Source organism: Phaenicophaeus curvirostris, chromosome 2 (genome assembly GCF_032191515.1).
Source record: "Phaenicophaeus curvirostris isolate KB17595 chromosome 2, BPBGC_Pcur_1.0, whole genome shotgun sequence".
NCBI classification, from domain to species: Eukaryota; Metazoa; Chordata; class Aves; order Cuculiformes; family Cuculidae; genus Phaenicophaeus; species Phaenicophaeus curvirostris.
In genome coordinates this window covers 35,411,781-35,433,122 of record NC_091393.1, presented here as the reverse complement: position 1 = coordinate 35,433,122, position 21,342 = coordinate 35,411,781, and the positions used below count along the sequence as shown (strand labels likewise).

Genomic DNA, 21,342 nt, shown 5'->3' with positions numbered 1-21,342 from the left:
AAGTGGCAGAAAAACTTTTTTATTCCAGAAGGAAAAAAGACAAAGCCTCAAGGCTCAACTCGAGACAGAACACCTAAAACAAAAATCTTCAGATAAAATATATAAAACTAGACTTTCGGTCTACCTACTGTAGAAAGCTATTAAATATAGATCAACAGAAACACCTTTTTCTTCCTGTAAGGACCTCTGGTATTTTTTTGTTGCTGCAATGAAGAATGGTTGGTATTAAAATATTTAATTGCTCAAGAAATTAAAAGTACACAACATGATAGATTGTTAGGTAGAAGAACAAAGGTTTCAGACAATTTCAAAAGGCCGTCATAGTTAACTGGATAACCTGCAAGTTCTCAAGATAAGTGTTTCCCATGTGTCACAAAAAAACATGAAATGCTAATAGATGGCCTTGTAGTCTATTGTACTAAATATGATGCTCAAATACTGTGATCAGCTCATGACCCCTGGTAGCGCAGGTGAGCACATATGTCAGCCTTAATGTAGGCCACTAGAAGTCAACCCAGTTGTCATCCACTGCTGTGAATTATAATGGCATTTTTAAAAAACCTAACAACAAAAAACCCATGCAAAATCATCCAAATCACCCTATCAGCCCACAGGATTAGATAAACCCTATCTAAAGGCATGCAGAGAAGGGGTAAGGGAACAGAGATCTGAGACTGGGATAATAAGTACCTCAAATTCTGACACCCCCTGAGTTTCTTGAGCCTTTTGCACTTGGGTCAAACCAGACACCTGCAAACCCAGAGGCAGCACTGCATCTGCAGTATCAAATTCACTTTCCATATGAGCAAAGAAGAATATCATCCTATCTCCAGGCATTCAAAGCTGCACACTTAATAATCTTTGCCTCTGGTGTAGTTCTTAACAAGCACATTAGAACGTCTACTATTAGTAACCAAGCCGTGCCTAACTAAGAATAACAACTTGTAACCTCTCTTTCAGAGCAAAAGGAATCAATTTCTACATAGGTATAAATTCAAATGCATTCTCAGCATCTAACTGTTTGTATTAGGTTATATCCAAAAACCTCCCACCCCGCTAAATACACCCCACACCTGTCCTGCTGATTTGGTCTCCATTAACAATACACAGAATCATTGAAATTCCTTCCCTCCAGCAAATCACAAAATAATGAGATTATTCATTGGCAATCTATTTTCTCATACATTCACACCTAGCCTAACAGAAAAATTCTCTCATATCATACAACACCTAGACACATGATGAGAACTCAGCCAGAAACAGAAAAAAGCATTCCTCAGGTCAAAAGAGCTCACAACCCTTTACCATCTTTATTTTTCATCATTTGACTCCATGTAGTGTTAGATTATCAACCAAGATATTATTTCTTTCTTAGAATTCTTTCTTAAACTATTTCAAGAAAAGGTTTCTTCATCCAAAGGGTACCATTACAACCAGCATTTTCCCAAATGATTCATAACTGCGGTAGACCAAGAATCCTCTCAAGCAAAAATGCAGCGTGTCATGAAAACGTTTTTGGCCTACAAAGCACACCCACACATTTTAACTTTGGTATATTCTCAAAGTCATCAGCAAGTGACAATCATCAGCACGTTTCAGAATGTGAAACTGGTCCAGCTGGGACTTAAGCTGGGCAGGTCTGTTCACAGCTTGCTGAGAAGCGTATGAAGTTAAGTGCAGTGTGTCCTCTGCGGTGCAGCTCTAGAAGGAGAACAGCCAGACCATTAAGTCATGAGCAAGCATGGAACAAATGCAGGACCCTCAAAGGGCTGCTCCTTTTATCCATGCCTTTTTGTAATTTGTAGTTCGTAATTCTCCTAACTTTCTGCTACATAGAGTCATGGGAATGAAATGTACTCAGGGGGAAGGAGAACGGGAATCATCAGGTATTTTGTGGTGGATAAAACCTTGAGCCAGGCATTGTTCGGCATGCGTACAGCTTTTGTCTCCCTGTTCAGATGTTGTTGAAACAGTAGACTTTAAAGAAAATGTCAATGAATCCTCATAAGCACTATACATAACCTCTGGGGTAATTAGCAATCATTCAAAAGCAACAAGACTAAAATGTTCTATTCTTTATTACTGTCAGCTCTTGTCTTGATCATCATTTTAATAAAGATGGTTTATTGCTAAGACAGTTTCATGAATCAGTCATAATTACATTCTGACACACAGTGAATAGTAAAGCAAAACTAAATATCACTTCATCAACCTTTCTAACCTTTATGCAAGTATTAACTGTAAATAATTTTTACACAACCTTACAACAGAAAATCTGCATATTTCTTAGCTTTGTACATACTCCACCCTAACTGAATTTCCTGTGACCTATACCTGAAAAAGAACCCTTACAATCAGGCATAATTACTTAGTCTTGCATGATATTCAGGTGTTGCCTTTCACAGATCAAATCAACTTCAAGTACAAAAAGCTATTTGTTCTACAAAATAGTGCAATGCTTTAAGGGGTTAACTGATTTTTTTTTTTCTTTACAGTATTTTCCCCCATATTCTCCTCTGATAATGAAATACAGGAAATTGCTACAATAGCCTTAGACCCTTCATACTTGTTCCAATTATACATCCTGTAACAAAACAAAATTTAAAAAAAAAAATAAAAACAACCCAAAAAGCACACATACCCCCCAAAACAAACAGAAAAACCAATAAAACCAAATTCTGATGAAAACTTTCAAAATGTCATCCAAGAATATTGAACAGTATTGCTGAAACTAATCATGCTCAGGTTCCTTTTAGACGCCAAGTATCTTATTTCCGAATTATTTTTAAATGGCCCTAGAGCACAAAGATTTGTGAAGTAAAACACTGCCAAACATAATTTTTAAATTAATCTTTTCCATACACTTTAGACAAGAACATTTAAACGGAAGAGTTCTGCAGAGATAAATTTAGAGGTAAAATTAATTCCACGGAAGTTGCACAAGTTTACATTACAGCCTTCAAAACTTCAACAACTAAGAAACCCCACTATTCTTGCTACCACAAGGAACATACGATCTATTGTACAACTTTTCAATAACTTATTTTAATGTCTAGCTACAAATCAGCTACCCCCTAAGAAGAGGAAAAATAGACAATTAACTTGTAAAATAATGGTACATGAATAAAGACAGAGACTCTTAAAATGCACTGTTCTGTGAATAGTATTTCAGATATTCAGACAAAAGTGAAAGAATTCAGGAGGTACAGATGTGGCTGTGCTGGGTAGGAGACAAGTAGCCTCTCCTTTTTCCAGCCAGGGAGCAGAAGAATGGCAAAGTAAACTTTCATGCAATAAGAATTACACTGAACAGTCCTCCCCGTTTCACATTCCTTAGGAAAAAATTCTTCCTCACAGAGTAAGTATAAATAAAATTTTTTAAAAAGCAACAAAACCACTCACAAACCACTGTATAAACATCCAGTTTTGCTAAAGAACCAATAATGACTAACTTTCAGTGTCCTAATAAACAAGCTGTGGCATTCTACGAAAAACAAATGCCAAAGGTTCACTCAGAATTTATAACATGATGATTTGTAAGCTAAGGGTCAAATTCACCCCTAATATGTGTACTTCATTGGAATTACACCCTGGATTAATTTATTCGTCTAGATTTCTTTTCACTGTTGTTTTTCTGGTTAACATTTGATTTGTATTTCTTTTCCCAGTATTAGCCTTTGCTCCTGCCAGAACTGTTGGCAGGGTAGGGGAAAAAAAAAAAAAAAGAGAGAGTAAAAAAGTAGTATTGATTTACAAAACTGGATTTCCCAGAATGGGAAAAAAAAAAAAAAAGCGATTAAGAGCTAAACAAAAGCTAAAGATGGCTTACGCTTAGCTCTGATGAGGTCCACTACCTCATTACCAACAACTGAAAACTTCTGATGCATTTTGTTTCTAGGGAATCCAAAAGTCCTTGCTGTAAAGCAGGCTGGGGGGTGCAGGGTCTATTCACTCTTTCTGTATCACAACCATTATGTAAGAAGTATAAAACACTGCCTTTATGCTGCCAAACCACAATGACTCTTCTTACATCAAAGCGTTTTCACCACTAGGGGTTTTTTTCTCCGAAATTTATTCAAGCCAAGGGCAGAGAGACAACAATTCATACACGCTAATTACACCTAATTATCTATTCCTTTTTTTTTTTTTTCCACCAGCTTCGGCCAGTGTTATTTGCTATCAGGGTTTCTCACAACCTCCCCTTGCCCTGTCCATCCAGCTCAACAGTAAAGTCTTTGAAGAAAACAGTCATGGCTTCTTAGAATTTTAACAATATAAGGTTCAAGTCAAATTAAATTATTCTATTATTAGTTTTGACACATTTCTGTGTTAAATATGGTTAATTTGGCAAATTCCTCACATCTCTTCGTGGCCAGAATTGCTGGTAACACCCTCTCTTGTAGGAGCTTCTCCTCATGCTTTCTTTTCATGATCTAAATGAAATGTTTATTGGATTAAAGTTCTTCTCTGCAGACCTCCACGGTGGCCTGTGACAAAGAGCTTAAAAGCTTTATTAATTGGCTCGGGCTTTTTGGAGGGAGGCAGGACCTCATTTCACATTACATCACAAGCAAATAAAACCGCCACGTGTAATTAGACTAATTTACCCTGATACAGCAGGAATCAACCATTCCATATCTATGATATGCTTTGGTTTATTCATTTTAATCTAGGAGTAAACAAACCAAGCAAGAACTCAGGATATCCTAACAATTAAAGGAAAGGAGAAGGCAGGGAGCCTAGCACTGAGCTACAGTAGCGACTATTTTATCCTCAGATAAAGTTTTGATGTGTATCTAAACAAACTGCCTCGAAGAGTGTCTGTAAATGAATGGTAGAAGGTAAATGAAATGAACAGCTTAATATCTAGAAAGCACACTACGGTAATAGGTAAATTATAAAACATTGTAACAGTTAGTGCTCTGAACTACAGAATTCAAATAATCCTTCTGTTTCAATTTAACACACACACACAGACAAGGGTTTAGAAGGCTGAATACTGAAAGGGCTGGTAACTTCCAATCCGACACCTTGCTTTGTAAATACAACATTTTGTAAGTTAATGCCTTACAAATTTGTCAAACTAAAATTACCCAGTACTGATACTGATGCTTAACACAAAAATGTTTGCAACCATGCTGCATTTTCTTTTTTTTTTTTTTTCCTATGTTTAATTAGGTATGCCTCACAAAAGATGAGCACTTCTATTACTTGCAGACAGAAAGAACAAGAACAAATGCTCCTTCTACTTAGGAGTTTGCTTGGTTACATACTAAGAAGGGAAACAAAAGGCCCAACATCTTCAGTAATGAAAAAGTCAATTGATAGGCAAAGCCATCACACTATCAAAGGCATAATCCCTGCAATTCTGACTCAGGTGACAGTTCACAGGGGTCAGAGTGGCTGACACTGACCTCAAAAGCAGGTTTTAACTATTCAACACACTGAAAGCTGCTGGGCTATCACACCATTAGACTGGAACAAACTGACAACTCAATTTCATCAAGGAGATGACTTTTTTGGGGGGGTGGAAAGAGGCAGATCCGCCAATCAACAAATCCCTGCATTTCTCACACAGGTGGTTGGACAAAAGCTGAGTGCACCATCAAAGACATTTTATATCTACCAAATGCCTTTGTACGAAACTGACTCCCACCATGTCCTCAGGGACAGCTCTACATGTTTTACATTAGTATTTTTCACACTAAGTTACTGAAAATAATTTTAAATTCCTCCATTTCTTGCTTTGTAAGAAATGGTATATTTTAATTAAAAGCAGTATAGGCAACAATGTCAATAAATAATCATTAAGCAATTTTGAGAAAGTAAACAACACAGTATATAAAAATACACTGCCTTCTAGTTGAGAGGAGCATATGATGCTTACAGTTAACAAGTCAGTTTCACCCAACAGTTTTATAATAAATAATGATTTTTATATTTCATATTGGTTTAGATTAACAATCTTTTAAGTATTCTTGCTCTAAGCATTTGAACAAAGTAACTGTGAGCAATGTATGTTTTTCTTTTCAAGAACTGCCTTTGTCAAAAAAAAAAAAAAAAAAGGACAAAAAATCACTTAGGATCTCCACGCACTTTAAAATGCTCAGTAAGAGATGCTGCAAGATTAAAAGCTCAATCAGAAGGGACTGAATCTAATTGCAATTACAGAAGTAAAAGGTTTTTCCTTCCAAATACTTATCACTGTAAAGCCCTGTCTTCATAAAATTTCATGGACAGAAGTGGCGTTCTTATCTGTTACAGAATCTAAGCCCTTCCATAAAGGATATTGTACCCCAAAAAATTTTAGCCACAACAATGAATGAATCAATTGAGTTTTTCCTTGTTTATGAAAACTACCCCTTTAAGTTACAAGATTAAAGAATTGGTGAAAAACGAGATCGCAAGCTATTTAAGATTTCAAACGATCAGAACACTGGGATAGGTTCAGAATTCGACAGGGGACACACGTGAGGTAGGGAGCCTTGCTGGCTTGGCCAGCTACACAGACCTGGAGCTTTTATGTGGCCACCAGCCTTGGTACCTGGAACATTTATATTAGCCCTAAAAAGTGGAACATACCAATTGCCCCTCCCACTGCAAGCATTCAGCTATCACTTGTCCCCAGTAATCTACCACCTAGAAAGGCAATACAGACAAACTTCACAAGGTAACTTTATCTTCCCTAGAGTGCTGTTTCACCTTTTTGCTTATTGCACAGAAATTGGTTTGTAGTTACATTTGTAAGAAATGGGAACCACAAACCAGGTACTGGAATCATACAACCTCGAGAAACAAAACCAACAACAAAATCAAGGATGAACCTGGGTAGTTCTAGGCCTAAGAAACAAACCATTTCTTTTGATCGCTTGAAGGGAAATATTCTTGTATGACAGTTACCAGAGTATCTAGGAACCAGGCCTGGAAAGAAAACAGCCTGAAATCTATTTCAAGTGAAGCATCTCTTCACAGAAATGTACTGTTGATACTTTCCATTCATCCTATCTTTCCAAGAATATTTAAAGGAAATCAAAGCTCCTGTGTCAGACTTGAATTACTTTTAGTGATAAAGACTTATTTTAAGATTTGTGATCATAAAAGTTAATTTCCCAAACAAATAAACAAACCCACCCAATCACACCCATTCACCAAACAAAAACCCTGCAGGAAGATCTGAGTCCAGCAAAAACTAAGACAGAAGTTAGTCCAAGCTGTCAAAGCCACCACCAGGGAATGGGTTAGATAAGAATGACACTACCACAGACACATGGCAATTAAAATGAAGTTAAGGTACAGAGGAGAGTAAATCACATTTGCAAGCATCCAATGTAAAATTTTTCCATTGTACTTCCATGCAAAACTCTAGAATATAACTTTACTTTTCCTGAAGTCACACATGGAATAATAAACAGCTGATGCAGAAGCTATTCCACCCATTAACATCTTTGCCACAAGAAAAGATACAGGTTTGCCATGGTACAGATTATACACCTTGGGGAGGCCTATATCTACATGGCTCAAACCACCACAGCCAGAATATCAATTTAGTTCCATTCATGCCTTCATAATGTAAAGGTCACTTTTTAAAATCTGACCTTAAAACATATTCCAGTGCATTTTTTTAATGCCTACTTCTGACGTGTTGAATTAAAAATGTACATTTGGACAATCTTTTACTTATTATTTTTAACACTTCACCATTACCTTTCCATTCTCCGAGTACATTCAGAGAAGCCTTTATTGATAAGCTCCCTCTGACCCACCTTTCAGCCATCATGTTTTGGAGAAAGAATCATGTTGTATTGGTAACATTCATTAAAGTGACACTGACGGCAGGTATACTTAGAGCAGTGTTAAAACATGAAGATGTAGGTGTAAAAAAAAAAAATGACAACACATGATGCAGAATTTTAGAAAGACCCTTGTGAACAGAGTTTATAGTGAAACCTTTTTTACTCCTTTCGCTCATGATTATGGTATGGTTCATCTGCCTGTAGTCTGGGTTGTGCTACTGGTTTCTTTTTGCACTACTCCATTCTCTGTCGCAGCTCTAAACCCATCCACCTATAGGGCATCTCTCAGTGTTCTATCCACAAGCCTTCTTCTAAAAATTTAGGTTATTTTTCCAGTCCTGATGAGATGTTCTGTATGCATAAACTACATTTTACTTTTTTCTTCAAGTAGCCAAAAAAGAGAAGAAAAGGAACTGTAATAAGCATACAGGATAGACATTCTTTAAGTCCAATCATCAGTGAAATGAAAGAACCTTACCTTTATGAAGAAAGCAAAATAAAAGGCAAACAAGGGAAGATTAATAGAAAAGAAAGATTTGCCATGGACGCCGCATTTCAAAAAGCAAATGCATATGAAACTACAACTATGCTTGAAAATGCTCTGTGATCAGGACCTCTCCTGCATCCTATGCAGCCAGCTACAGACTCTTTTCAAGAAGTGGAAGTGATTGCTCATTTACTTTCATGTTTCTTACTTTTCTAAAGCCATCTATGTAAGAGCCATTTTCACTGGTAACCACCCTGCCTTCATACACAACCATTCCGAGATACATAGGAGTGCCACGTTCACGTCAATGGCACAAACTTTGAAACCTGGTAATTGCTCAAATGTCAGCATTAGATGGGATTTTCAAAAGTTCTTCGGCAATTAAGCAATCTTATAATTCCAAAAGGCCCCACTGAAAACCCAAGGCACTGTCAGCTGCGTTACTGTTGACCATCTGGATAGGAACATGCAACCAGTGTATCTACTCAGCAACTCCGAATTTCTTCTTGCTAAGCCAAAACTACCCTAAACTATACCTCACCTTTCTTTTATCTTAGATATTGATATAGTTAGCGTTATTTATGTATTTATTCTGGCAATACTGTTGTGAGATAGGGAATTGCTGCTTTTTCCATTTCACGTGTTATGTCAGTCCAGGTGGAGAAGGACATGGGAGCTCTACGCTAGCCCTCAATATTGTAACAATACAATCAGAGCTTGTGAATCAAAAATATTTGTGACTTGCTTAGACCTTGAAAGTGTGAGTTTGGCATATGTTCTTTTCAACACTAAGATAAGCTCTGATTGTATTATTCATATTGAGAAACACTGCTCCATTTTTTTAATTTTAATCTAAATGAAGCAACTATTGCCTGTCACAGCACAACATGCAGACTCCGGGATATTGCTTCAGAACTTGCCGTGTTGAACATTATGTGAAGACTCACAAATACCCACTCAAAAAACACCTCACACACAAGAAAGATCCAGGAACAAGTTAATTGAGAGATACATACCAAACACCACTTCCCTTATACCAAACGAACAGCAAGATTTTTTGACATAGTCTATGTAAGATGCCCACAAATACAACACAGTATAACTGTTGGAGGAACACTATATAAGGTCTGACACAAAAACCCCCAAGACTAAACCTACAGCTTGGGAACCAAGACTGAAAGCGGGGAGAGAAAGAGATGGTGATAGGACTTGTTTTAACCCGTCACAGTGAGACAACACTAAACTCGATTGCTTCATCCAGTACAAGCAATCGAATGTTCAAACATAGATGTTTGTTACCCTCGGTCAGAAAATGTCAGTGTGGAAGAGTGAACACCAAGTTAACATCAAGTTTCTTGTGAAACTGAAGAAATCCCAAATGGAAACTTCTCAGTTATTGACTGAGGCTTGCGGTGAAGAGATCCCAAAGGTCAAAGACATACATTTTTTGTCAGTAGAAGATGAAAAAAAAAAAAATGACGGAGATCCTCAACAGCCTTTCAGAAAATGATCTGTGGAATTGCTTTGTATGTTGGCAGCATTGTATGCAGCTGTGTGTCAGCTCAGAAGGGAGCTATTTTGAAGGTGATTGCAGTTGATTTTCCTAATTTGCTAAACAAAAACAGTTACAGGCACAGTCTTGGTGTTTTGTGCTGGATCTCATATTACATGTCATATACACACCAGTAAGAAAGTCCTATTCAAATAAATTCTGCCACCTTAGTCAAAAAGGTAATATTTTGTCGTACTAAAAATGTCCACCTTTAAGACATGTTATTTTTATAGAGGAAGAGTTCCTTTTTGCCTTACTTGCAATTATTTTTGCCCCATATAGTTACAGCATATACATTTTATCTTCAAAATAGTATCAAAGCAATCCAGTACAATTCTCTAATTTATTAATACAGCAGACAAAATTGAAAAGCATTTAACAAGTGACTCTCCTTACCTTCAGCACAGCAATGAATGGTACAAAATTAGCTCTCTGAAGACCATTTTTATAGAGATCTGAAAGAAAGGAAATCAGTACCATTTTGCTACTTAGTCTTAATAACAATGTCAGCTTGTCTTTTACTCTGGCAAATAAAACTCGGTGTCGCTACAGAGAGGAGGAACAAAAGGCAGAAAAGGAGAACTGAAATTGATTTCTCTTCCTATGCTGTATAAAAATTCAGTACATTCTTAAAGGTAAAAAGGAATATCCTGGGAAAGTTTGAGAAAGGCAGGGAGTGGAAAATGACTTAAATCTCTAACCACATAGAACTGATTTTAGCAGAAGAAATAGGACCAGCATCTGTTTTAAAATGAGGATATAAAAAAGGATTTGTAATGCTGTGTATACAGTGGAATGATTATAAGGTAAAAAACCCAATGCAAACGAAAAATACGCTTTTTTACAAAGTTAGTACCATTATTATTCAGTGTACTGTGCTACACTTTACCGTCTAAGAGTTCTACCAGGTATGCTTCCCTTTTCCAAATCAAGAAAAAGTGTCATCCATATTGAGAAAAAAAGTAAAACAACACAAAGTTGCTAAAAATGCAACTGCATTTTTAAAACAATTTTCAATGCACCTGAGTATTTCCCATCATATTTCCCTGGGGCAGAAGTTTAATGTGCTTAAGTCTTGGATACATGATCATGCTAGTTTTTAACGTGGTCAGCAGCTAGATACATCTACTCTCTAATGAAAAAGCCACTTTTCTGCTTTGTATCCACAAGAAATCAATCACTCAATGCGGTCTTAAATCTTGATGAAGCATATTACCTACGGTAGCACATCTTTTCTGTGGGAGGATTTCAGACACACACTGTGAGCACATAGTAGTGACAAGGGAAGAAGAGACGGGCTTTAACCAGTGTCTGGACTGCAACATAGATCAGTTCTGGAGATGCCATTCTTGACATTCTCTGCTGGTTAGCTACTAAGTCAATGTCTTTCAGATGTACACAGTGGCTTAATATGTATTAAAAAAAACTATATGGTGATAACTGTTACAAATTTTCATCTCGTTTTCAGATGTTGGAATCAGTCTCCAAGTTACAATAGCAACCTATCCTGAATGTAAAAGAGTAGTGCTTCAAAAAACACAAGGATAACTTGCAACAAAGTGAGGCACTGGTGTCCAATTTATCTACAGTTAATCCAGCTACAGCAGTTATGATTTCATTTTGTTTACTCAAACAAAGAAAATAAATAAAACAATGGGAATTTATTTCCCCCTCTAGGAAAAACATTCGAGTGTTTTGTTTGGTTTTGTTTTTTAAGATGAAGTGCACTGTAAACCTTCAGTGATTCTCTTCTACTCAATTAATTTGGGTAGAAAAATTAACAGGTAGTTACAGTTCATATTGTAACTCTTCAGTATTTTTTGCAAACATTTGAAATTAATTAATCTGAAGTAGCTAAGGACCCTTCCAAGCCAAACTATTCTATGATTCTAAGTGTCATAAAAGTCGCATAGAAAGTGTGTGTTATGCTACACTGCAATAAACATCTCTTTCTTCTACAAAAAAAAAAAAATTACTGTTGGCCATTCAGATTTGCGGAATTTGTAGAAGGGTGCACCTACCTAGTCACTCTCTAAAAATATTGATAGAAATGGAAACAACTCTCCACCCAAGTAATTGCCAACAAGTAACCTCAAAACCAGGCTATGAAAATGGCACCTTGATTAGGGATTCTCATTTGATCTGGTGGATCAAGTCTGCAAATTTGAGAGTTCGAAACCAGCAAAGAATGTATTTTCATTTCCCCTCTCTTCCTCTCTTCTGGATAATATGGTATTTTCCTACCCTGAAATGCATCAAAACAGAGGCAATATCTCACACCTCCTCAACTCCCTTGTCTCCAGGTACCTTCATACTGGTTTGAACAGAGTACATGAGGTCAAAAAACGCAGCAGGATTGTGGAACACCTTGAGTCTGAGAGAAAAAAGGAGCAAGACCTAGTGAAAAGCCTTTCATCCTTAAGGACATTAAAAAAAAAAGGGGGGGGGGATGGACAAATTGGAGTATCTCAGATTCCTGAAGACTGGAAAGTTTATTAGTATGAGATACTATATGACTTCAATATGGTTGTTTTGTAAGATACTGAGTGACATTGTATTTGGATAACACTAACAGCATGTTTGTTTTTACCTTCTGGTGGCCTGTTAGATGTTGCCACAACGACAACCCCATTTTGGAACAGATTTTCAAAAAGCTGCTTCAGAATCATGGCATCAGCAATGTCAGTGACCTGCAGAAAACAACACATTTGTTTTATCTTGCGTTTAGCTTCTGCTGCAATAGATCTGCAAGTGGCTTTATAGCTAGGAAGAATGTTTGTTACTGAAAGCCATGGAGAAAGATTCTAATTAGTGCCTGGTGAGAAAAAAAATAAAAGGGATAATTAATAAGCAGTGAATGTACTGCAGTAACTCAAAACTTGCCTGCTCTTTATTGCTGAACTCCATCATTTCTTTACCAATTGCTAAACGATTCCATGTTAACTTCTATTATAAAACTACAGGTGGGAGACACAGAAAACAGACCTAAACATTTAAGAGGCCTAATCAATTAGAAACAACATGAAAAAAAACAGAAGACAAAGAAAATACACACCAGCTGTTTTACATTTCTATTACCTTTGAGGCAAAGGTTTGCAGAGGTGAATTTAAATGGTCATGGGACTTCAGAAATAAAGACAAGTAGCCAACTATACATAATCAGCTGCTGTTGAAAATAGAATGATATGACATAGATACTATTGTGTGATTGTTGCAAAAAACAATTCAACAGATGGCCCATCACAAAAATAAGCAATTTCATTGTTCTTTTTAAGTGCCTTCTATTACTGTCCATGAATAATCAAAAGGCACGGCAGTCACTTCCAGCATAGTCAGCCTCTTCTAACCTTCAGGCACAAAACAGTAACAAAAAAAAAAAGTGGGTGGGACTAACAATACCGGGGAGGGGGAAGAAAAGAAGACTAAAAAACAAGCCACAGAGTAAAATTTCTTTAAATATCTGTTTCACTTAACTAACATGCTTTACAGTACCAAGAAATGAGAGAAACAAAAAACCAGAAAGCACTCTGCACAAATGAAAGGAATAATTTTTTCTGAACCAAAAGCCCCCCATTGTCATCACAAAATTTTATATTTGAGCTGAGAGCAGCAATCCTAATATTTAAACCCAACTTTATTATCATTACACTTGTTCCCCCTGCATGCCCTTTGATTATTATATAGTCACTCCTTGTATTTTGACTTACCAAAACAGACCACCAGTTCTGAAGAAATAAAAAAGCGGTGGCATGCTGAGAATTATACAGTCGTTGCACAAGAGACAGACAGACTGCTATGCTTTGCCAGTTTAGAGGTGTACATAGTGGCAGCAATACATCTACAGAAAGTCTTTAACTGCCATGATTTTTTTCCCTACTCCAACATCCTACCCACCATCACTCCTCCATTTCTAAATGACATTTTTAGGCAGCAAAAAATATGCAGTCCTACACTAGAGGCAGTAAGAGACTTTGATTACATTTCAGACATCAAATTTGGAAGCAATAACGTGTTCATAAAGAAAAATATGTAAGCACCAGTTTCCTTCACCCAAAGATTTCTTCTCATTAGTCCTATGGAATGCATTGGTATGGAATTTTCTCTTCCTTTTTCAAAAGCTTTTCCACAATCGGTAACACACCCCTCAGATTTTCACACCTCTGATCACTAACATGTAATATTCCAAAAAGCAGGTACTAATTCACTGCTGTACTGGAAGTCTAATACATCTGCTCATGTACTCACCTATCAATAAATTATATCTTCCACATACTAAAATTCAAGAAATTTACCTGTTCCTAATAAACAAGACACACAAGGAATCAGTATGTATGAGCATTTTAGGAGTAAATGAATTTCTTGTTTCACAAAACAAATTCAACAGTTTTAAAAATGTACTATATAGACCATTTTGATATAAAGTTTTTTGTTTAAAAACAGCATAAGGCATGCTATCTTTAGAAAACAGGAAGAGAAAGAATATTAATGCTCACATAAAACAAACCAATAAAATTATCTTATTAATGAGAACTGTTACAAGTTCTATCAAAAAGCAAGAGCCATTCTGGGAACTGGGATTCAAATATGAGCTTTTTCATCTGATACTGCTTGGGAAAGATAGAAAATTTCTACAAGGTAAGGCAGGTATAAGACAGTAACTAAAGCATCATCATTTCTCATGTTTTTTATTGTAACCAGTATTCATTGCAAAAGAGAACAAAAGCAAAGGCTACAAATTGCCAGTAAGGAGAGCCTGCTAATGGAGAGAATGGAGAAATTTCATTAGCATTTAAGAGGAAAGATTTTTATGACCTAGAGCTGCTTTCCATTGACTCATGTAAAAGAAAAAAAAAAGGGAAAAAAGAAAGAAAAAACACTAGACTAATAGTTAATTTACATGTGTAAGTGCCTGAGACTCAGTCATCCACTGATTGGTACAGTTCCACGTAAATGAATGACAAACATAAGCATGTATTATCAGTAATTAGTATTAGCACAAAGATAAGAGCCTAATTTTTATTAGAGGCTTTTAATAGCATGCAGGTTAGTTAAAAACTCCCTAAACTGTGGTTTGCTTTAAGTCCAAATGATACCAATGGTTATATATAAAGACTAACACTGTATGATCATCCAGCTTGCCAAGAAGTAAGGATTCTGTTTTCATTATCAATAATAACTAATATAGGCCACAGTCACACCCCAAAATTAGAGCTTCTAATTGCCTGTGTATAGGTATTTGATTACGAAACAATAACAAGTCTCTTTTATTGGATAACCTCCACATTCAGAAACTTCAAAATTAAAATCACAAATGGCTTCATTCTAGGCTTTTTCTTCAAAATGAGGACACGTTTTTAGAATGGCATAAGACTTCCATGATTAAAAAAAAAAAAGAAACTTCAATATTTAGAGTAAACTGCATGACAAAGATCAGTAAAGAGTAGCAATGCTTTAATAGCCTGAGAGACTGTGGCTCAGGCAAATGCTTACGGAAAGCCTCCTTCAAAATGGACAAATTCAGAAGCTTAGCGCCATCACTATAGTCCTGGCTATCACGCAGTGTTTGTAAAAAGAAACATTTAACACAGTAATTATTTTTTTTAATATGACAACATTTTGGAACACACCAAACTACTTTTAAAAGTACTGATATGTTGTTCTACATAAATTAGTCAGCTCTCCACTTGTTTAACAGTTTTCTAAGCTCTGCAAGAAGTACACTTCCAAGTCCTTCTGCTTTACAGTAGTCAAAGAGGAATCTGAAACCTCAGCAATGCTTTTGTATCTTTTGAAGTTCTGCATTTGATTTCCTCTGAAATATGAGCATTAACAATAATTTTTGCTGTCCCTATTACAATACCAGTCATCCGTGTGTCTGACCTTAAGAGAAATATTTTCCACTTTTTCTCCTTTTTTTTAGCAGATATTTGAAAGCAACCTGAAGCATTTCAAGCAAATCTCAATAGTTTTCTGATTTTTCCTCCACACAAAAAGTGTTTTGCCAAAGAAATACAGACCCAACTTGACTTCCCATCTGTCAAAACAGACAGCAGCTTTTCCTGCAAGTAGAGCTGTTATGTTCAGTGTCCATTTTCATTTTAATCTAGCCATTCTTTAAATATGAGCGATTCAGACTGCAGTGAAAACTATCCATTACCTCCTCTGGGGAAATAAGCTGCAAACATCCTGGACTAGATATAGCTCCTTACTATCAACCTTAATTGTGCCACCATGTGAGCTGCTCTCCCATTTACAGCACTACTTTCTGACTATTTAAACAGAATGTTTATCCCAAATTCAGGGCCTTCTGCAAAGCTGCAGAAAGCTGGGACTCCTCTTCAGTAGGCAAAGCCTGCACACCATTGCACGCTACAAAAGTTCAGTCACAAAAATCCAGCTGTTCAGAAATCTGTGAATTTAGAACATTAGTACGCCCAGAATGAGTAGATTTTTAAAATTCAAGTAAGAATGGAAAGTCTTAGAAACACATGTTAAAGCATAGCTCTTGCACTACTTTCCCAACGGTGACCCATGGACAAAATCAGGTAATTTTTGCAACTGAAGTGACTGATGTACCTCAAGCAAGTCAGCAGGGGGAGCAGGCAGTCAATTTCGAAACAAAAACTACCAGAGTCTCTTCCTTTAAAATGTGGAAACACTACAGTCTGGCAGCACAGCAACACCAGAATATAAAAGCAGTGGGCATATTTACAGAGAAAAGCAAGTATTTACACTAATACATAGTACAGTAAAAGTGCCTCTTTCTACCATTTGAGCATTTGATGCCGTGACAGTTAATATCCCTCCCTGCCCTCTCCAATCCTTCCCATTCCTTCCTAGTATAAATACAACTGCCTCTGTATTTAGATCTTATCCTGCAAGACTTGGAAGCCTAGTATTCATAGTCATCAGATAAAGCACAAACAGAAGTAATTGCAATGACTCCACACATTTTGAAACCACAGATCAAAGGAGTACTCCTTGTTGAAAAATTTAAAAGTAACTTAGAACAAGAACATCTACTACTTTACAGCTACAAAAATCCCCTTCATGGGAGCTGACCATAAACCAGTTATTTTCTCTGGTGCACGGGCTTATAAAATAATAGCTAGAAGATACAAAATGCTCTATCAATTTCAGTAACATAGCAATTTACACAGCATAACATGATTCACAGTTAATAGATGATTCTTTTACTATTGGTGATCTGAGATCTAACAGATCTGTCCCTATCTTACTCTACATTTCTCTCTGCATTAAAAAATCTCAGTTGATTAGAGCTGCCAACTACCTTTAGCCTCTCTACTAAAAAAGTTTATAAAGCAATTCTACACTTAAATTTGTGGCATGCCTTTAAAACAAATTTCACAAACCGTGTAAAATAAATGAAATAACCACGTTAGCTTGGGCAATGATTATTTTATTAGTTTGTCTTGTAATTTTCATATCTAATTCAATCGAAGTTCCTTAAAATGTTAGTTACATTGACATAATCTGGCAATGCCATGCCAGACACTCCAGTAACTCTAGAAAAGAATTGAGAAAAGAATTTGACAGGTTATTTCTATGACCTTAATTGTTGCACTATATCAACTGCAGCAAAAAACAGGCATTCCAAGCAAGTATCAGATGACTACTCTCCCAGGCACTGCACAGACTCAGTGCAGGATGGTGGTGTCCTGAAGTACTCATGAGCCTCTAACCAACCTCTAACACCCCCTTGAATGACCCACAATTAAACTGGTAAATAAAAGCATCATAAGAGGACTTAAGATGCAAGCTGGTAATGTACCTCCTTGAAAAAAACCAAAAACCCACCACCTTCAGAAATGTGAAATTAATTCCACTCTTCAACTTCTACAGTTTACTGCTGTCCAGTGATTCAAATACTATATTTGCAGTAAAAGGTCTCATTTTTTAAGACTAAAAGTAATTTTAGCAAGTTTGCCTTGAAGCAAAGGAGTAACCTCTGAATTCTTACCTGAAATTCGTCAAAACATAGGAGAGCAGCCTCTTCACTTATTTCCTCTGCCACTGGTGCAATTGGGTCATATGATTTGGCCATAAATCCTGCCTTTCTTTTTGGCAAGCTCTGCTTAAGGCGATGTATTCCTGAATTGATAAAACAGAAAAGAACAGCTATTTCTTATTTCATTTTCTAAGACAGGAAGAACAAAATTATTCAGCTACCAAACAAAAAGTAACCCAGTCCAGTAAAAGTAAGAAATTTAGTTCAATTTCAAGAGGGGAAAATAGCTTTCAGCCACATCCAGGCAATTATTAAAAGCCCACCGATTCTGTGACTCCTATTTTCTGATTTAGAAATACATAAAACAAAAATCCAACAACTTTTGAATGCCATGCACCTATATTTCATCCTTTAAAAACTCATAAGTTAGTTTTATCTTGCTCCAATTCATGGTCTCAGTTTCAGCTTCACTTTGTAATTTGTCATTTTCTATCTTACTCTTCTGAGTGAGAAAAACCCTTATGATGTTTACAAATCAATGGCAGAGCTCTGTACATTGCATGCTCTGAAGGTACACTTAGAATGTGTTCAGTTAAAAGAATTCAGACATACCAACAAACGTATTTTAAAATGTAAAGATGGTGATACTGGCACAAAGTAAGATTATTACATGCATACCTTACTGCCTTATGTATTCTATTCCAATACAATTCCAATTCTGACTATGAACAAGCATTTGGAGAACAAAGATCCTGCAGTAAGAAGCTACCTTTGTAAGCTTAATCACAAATGACAAGACATGAAAAAGAAAGCTTCAACATTGACCCAGCAATGATAGAAAAGAGGGCACTAAAAGTGGCAGAAGTTGTTTACACTGATGAAAGCTTCCCAAGAAAAATGCAGCTGTCACGATACTTGTAAATCACAGCACTATTTAACAGTTTTACAGTATTTTTAAGGTCACAGAATTTAGAAACGTAAGTAAATTCTGAAGTATCCAAACCAATATCTCTGTCAAAACAAAGTGCCTTATTCACTGTGTCAGAAAATTTTCTGAAACTTAGTATGAACTTCCTTTTATTACTTTTTCTCTAAATTACTGATAGTATTACTAAACTTGTCAACCAGAACAGTTCTCACCCTCCTTAGCATTTAAACTATACTTACTTACTGCTTATTCAAAATGCAGATTGAATTTAACCTTTGCTGTTCCAGTTTTAGCAATTGCCTTCTTCAGATCACATGTAAGCTAACTGGTAACTGGAGAACATTTAGTTAAGGATTTAATCCTAAATATACATGCAAGTTTTCTATACAATCAGGTATACCAAATCTTTGAGAAAAGGCACTTGAGAAATATTACGCAATTAATATCAACTCTGGTACGTCAGACATTGCTAAAATCCTTTAACTTCTCTCCTATTTTTTACTGGGTTTGCCTAAATATTTAAATAATGTTACGCTGACTAATATGAGAATAAGACAGAATTTTTTATTGTTATATCTCATAAAATATATATCTCATAAATACCTGTGTCTGCACTTACTCTGGTGTACATCTAGCATGAAGCCATGAAAATGGACTCTCTTTTTCTTTTCTACTTCTAAGTGAGAATAGAACATGTCCATCACCATTGTCTTTCCTGTGCCTTCAAAAAAAAAAAAAAAGAAAACAACAAAAAATAACACCCAACAGGTAGTTAATTTAAGAACAGTATGTACTGATTACAATAATGATTGTTCATTAGCTTTGATCTAATGAAACTATACTCTTCCACAGAATAAGTACAAGACCAGATTGCTTACGAAGAACAGCTATAATTTCTGTTCAAAAACTTCAGAAAAATTCCATTTCTATTTTTCTGTTTTAAAATTCTTTTTCATACGGAGATTGTCCAAAGGTTGCATAAATGGCTCCATATGCATCCAGAAAACATCCTTTTGAAAAGTATGTCTCTGTGCTGCACTGTTGCGATTAGAACATATAAATTCTCTCTGTGGACCACTCAATTCCTTCCCAAATTCTTAAATTGCATTCTTAAACATTAGTGAGCTAGTAATGCTGAAAAAAACTACACATGGTAATGCAGTCCTATCCAATAGCTTCCAGAATTCAGAATGTAATTGTATTAAATAATGTCATAAAGTGGAAGAAAACTAATCCTGGAAAAGTAGTAAAGCAATAATGTTACATAAACATAAAGCTTTTAGACACTTCAAATTTCAAATAAACATGCATTTAGAGAAAATTCCATTTGAACTGATGCAAGTGAAACTTACCAACATCTCCATAGACATAAAGACCTTTTGGAGGTCTGTTTTTTGCAAAGAGCTGCAAGTCAAAATAAAAAGAATAAATTGGATTATGGGGTAAAATAAAAGCAAGCACATTGCTGTGGTAAAGAAAGTAGCTTAACACTTAACCAACAAACTAGCAATAGCTAGCAAAGCATAATCTTGAATAAATCATTAGCTCAGAATTGGTAAGCAATCTTAATGTTGCATTTGAGACTAAACACCCATGGGAGGTCTCTTTAGATCACTGTGGGAATACCCTCATCCCCAGTCCTAGCACACATGCCGTTTTACCAGAATATACATAAAATTATTAAATGTTTCCCCACCCATCATTAGGAAAAGAAATCCTTTTCCTCCTTACGCCCTTTGAACACAGTCCTAGGAAAAAAGATATATAATTAAGTAGTATTGTTGTATTCATAGATATATGCAGTATGTACCCATTAAAACAGCTCTGCAAAAGATATAAATCTTCAGGATTTAGAAAATCTTCATGGCAAAGCCAATGAGCATTATAGGTCCCCTTTCTCTGCACTTTGAATCTTAAATGCAGAATCATCTCTGGTTTAACCATGGTTAAAACCAATAAAGTCACAGTAAAAGTATGTACCTATAAACACATACATGTTTGTGTACATGTGTGTATATATATAAAAAGGTTAATTTCAAAGTATGCCTTTTATTAAGCATTTTCTCAAGTGAGTTGTTAGATGAATATTGCTTAGGAATTTTTAACTTCTTTAGTATTACTCCAGTCATACGTTATGAAATCTGATGGTCTATTTTATTTTACTCAGATGCATAATTTTATAGAAAAACTTGCAATAACATCAGGACTTCCAATCTGAACCAGTCTTCCCTCATCCTCACCAGTCCTGTGCACAGAAATTTCCATGTATAATTTTCAAAAGAAATAGCTTCTAAAAAACTGGAAATCTTAACAAAATTCTCATCAAATCCATGAAACTGAAATGACATCACAAATACCCCCAGAAGAGTATTTAGTTATTTTAAAGTGCTTCACTTTCAAAAGCTATGAGCTAAGACAAAACAGAAGAAATTGAAAATCGCAACCCTATGGTCTCATTTGATGCTGCATAATTGCTAAACAACTTGAATCTAAAGCACTTTTAAAAATACAAAACCGTGTTAAAGAAACACGGGAGCCAGTAGCAAAACACTAATTAAATATCAACAAAAATATATAACCAAAAGGTAGAAAGATAATGCTTTAGATCTATAG

General features: G+C 35.9%; 1 protein-coding gene across 1 annotated transcript in view; it reads right to left on the bottom strand.

Moving 5' to 3' along the window:
- AFG1L (AFG1 like ATPase) overlaps positions 1–21,342 on the bottom strand; it is a 56,556-nt gene that overhangs the window by 24,661 nt on the left and 10,553 nt on the right. Inside the window, exons 3-7 of the mRNA XM_069851676.1 lie at positions 20,082–20,133; positions 19,349–19,450; positions 17,814–17,944; positions 12,423–12,522; positions 10,229–10,287 (exon numbers count right to left, since the gene is read on the bottom strand). Of these exons, the coding sequence (XP_069707777.1) occupies positions 10,229–10,287; positions 12,423–12,522; positions 17,814–17,944; positions 19,349–19,450; positions 20,082–20,133 (444 nt within the window). The remainder of the gene's footprint in view (positions 1–10,228; positions 10,288–12,422; positions 12,523–17,813; positions 17,945–19,348; positions 19,451–20,081; positions 20,134–21,342) is intronic.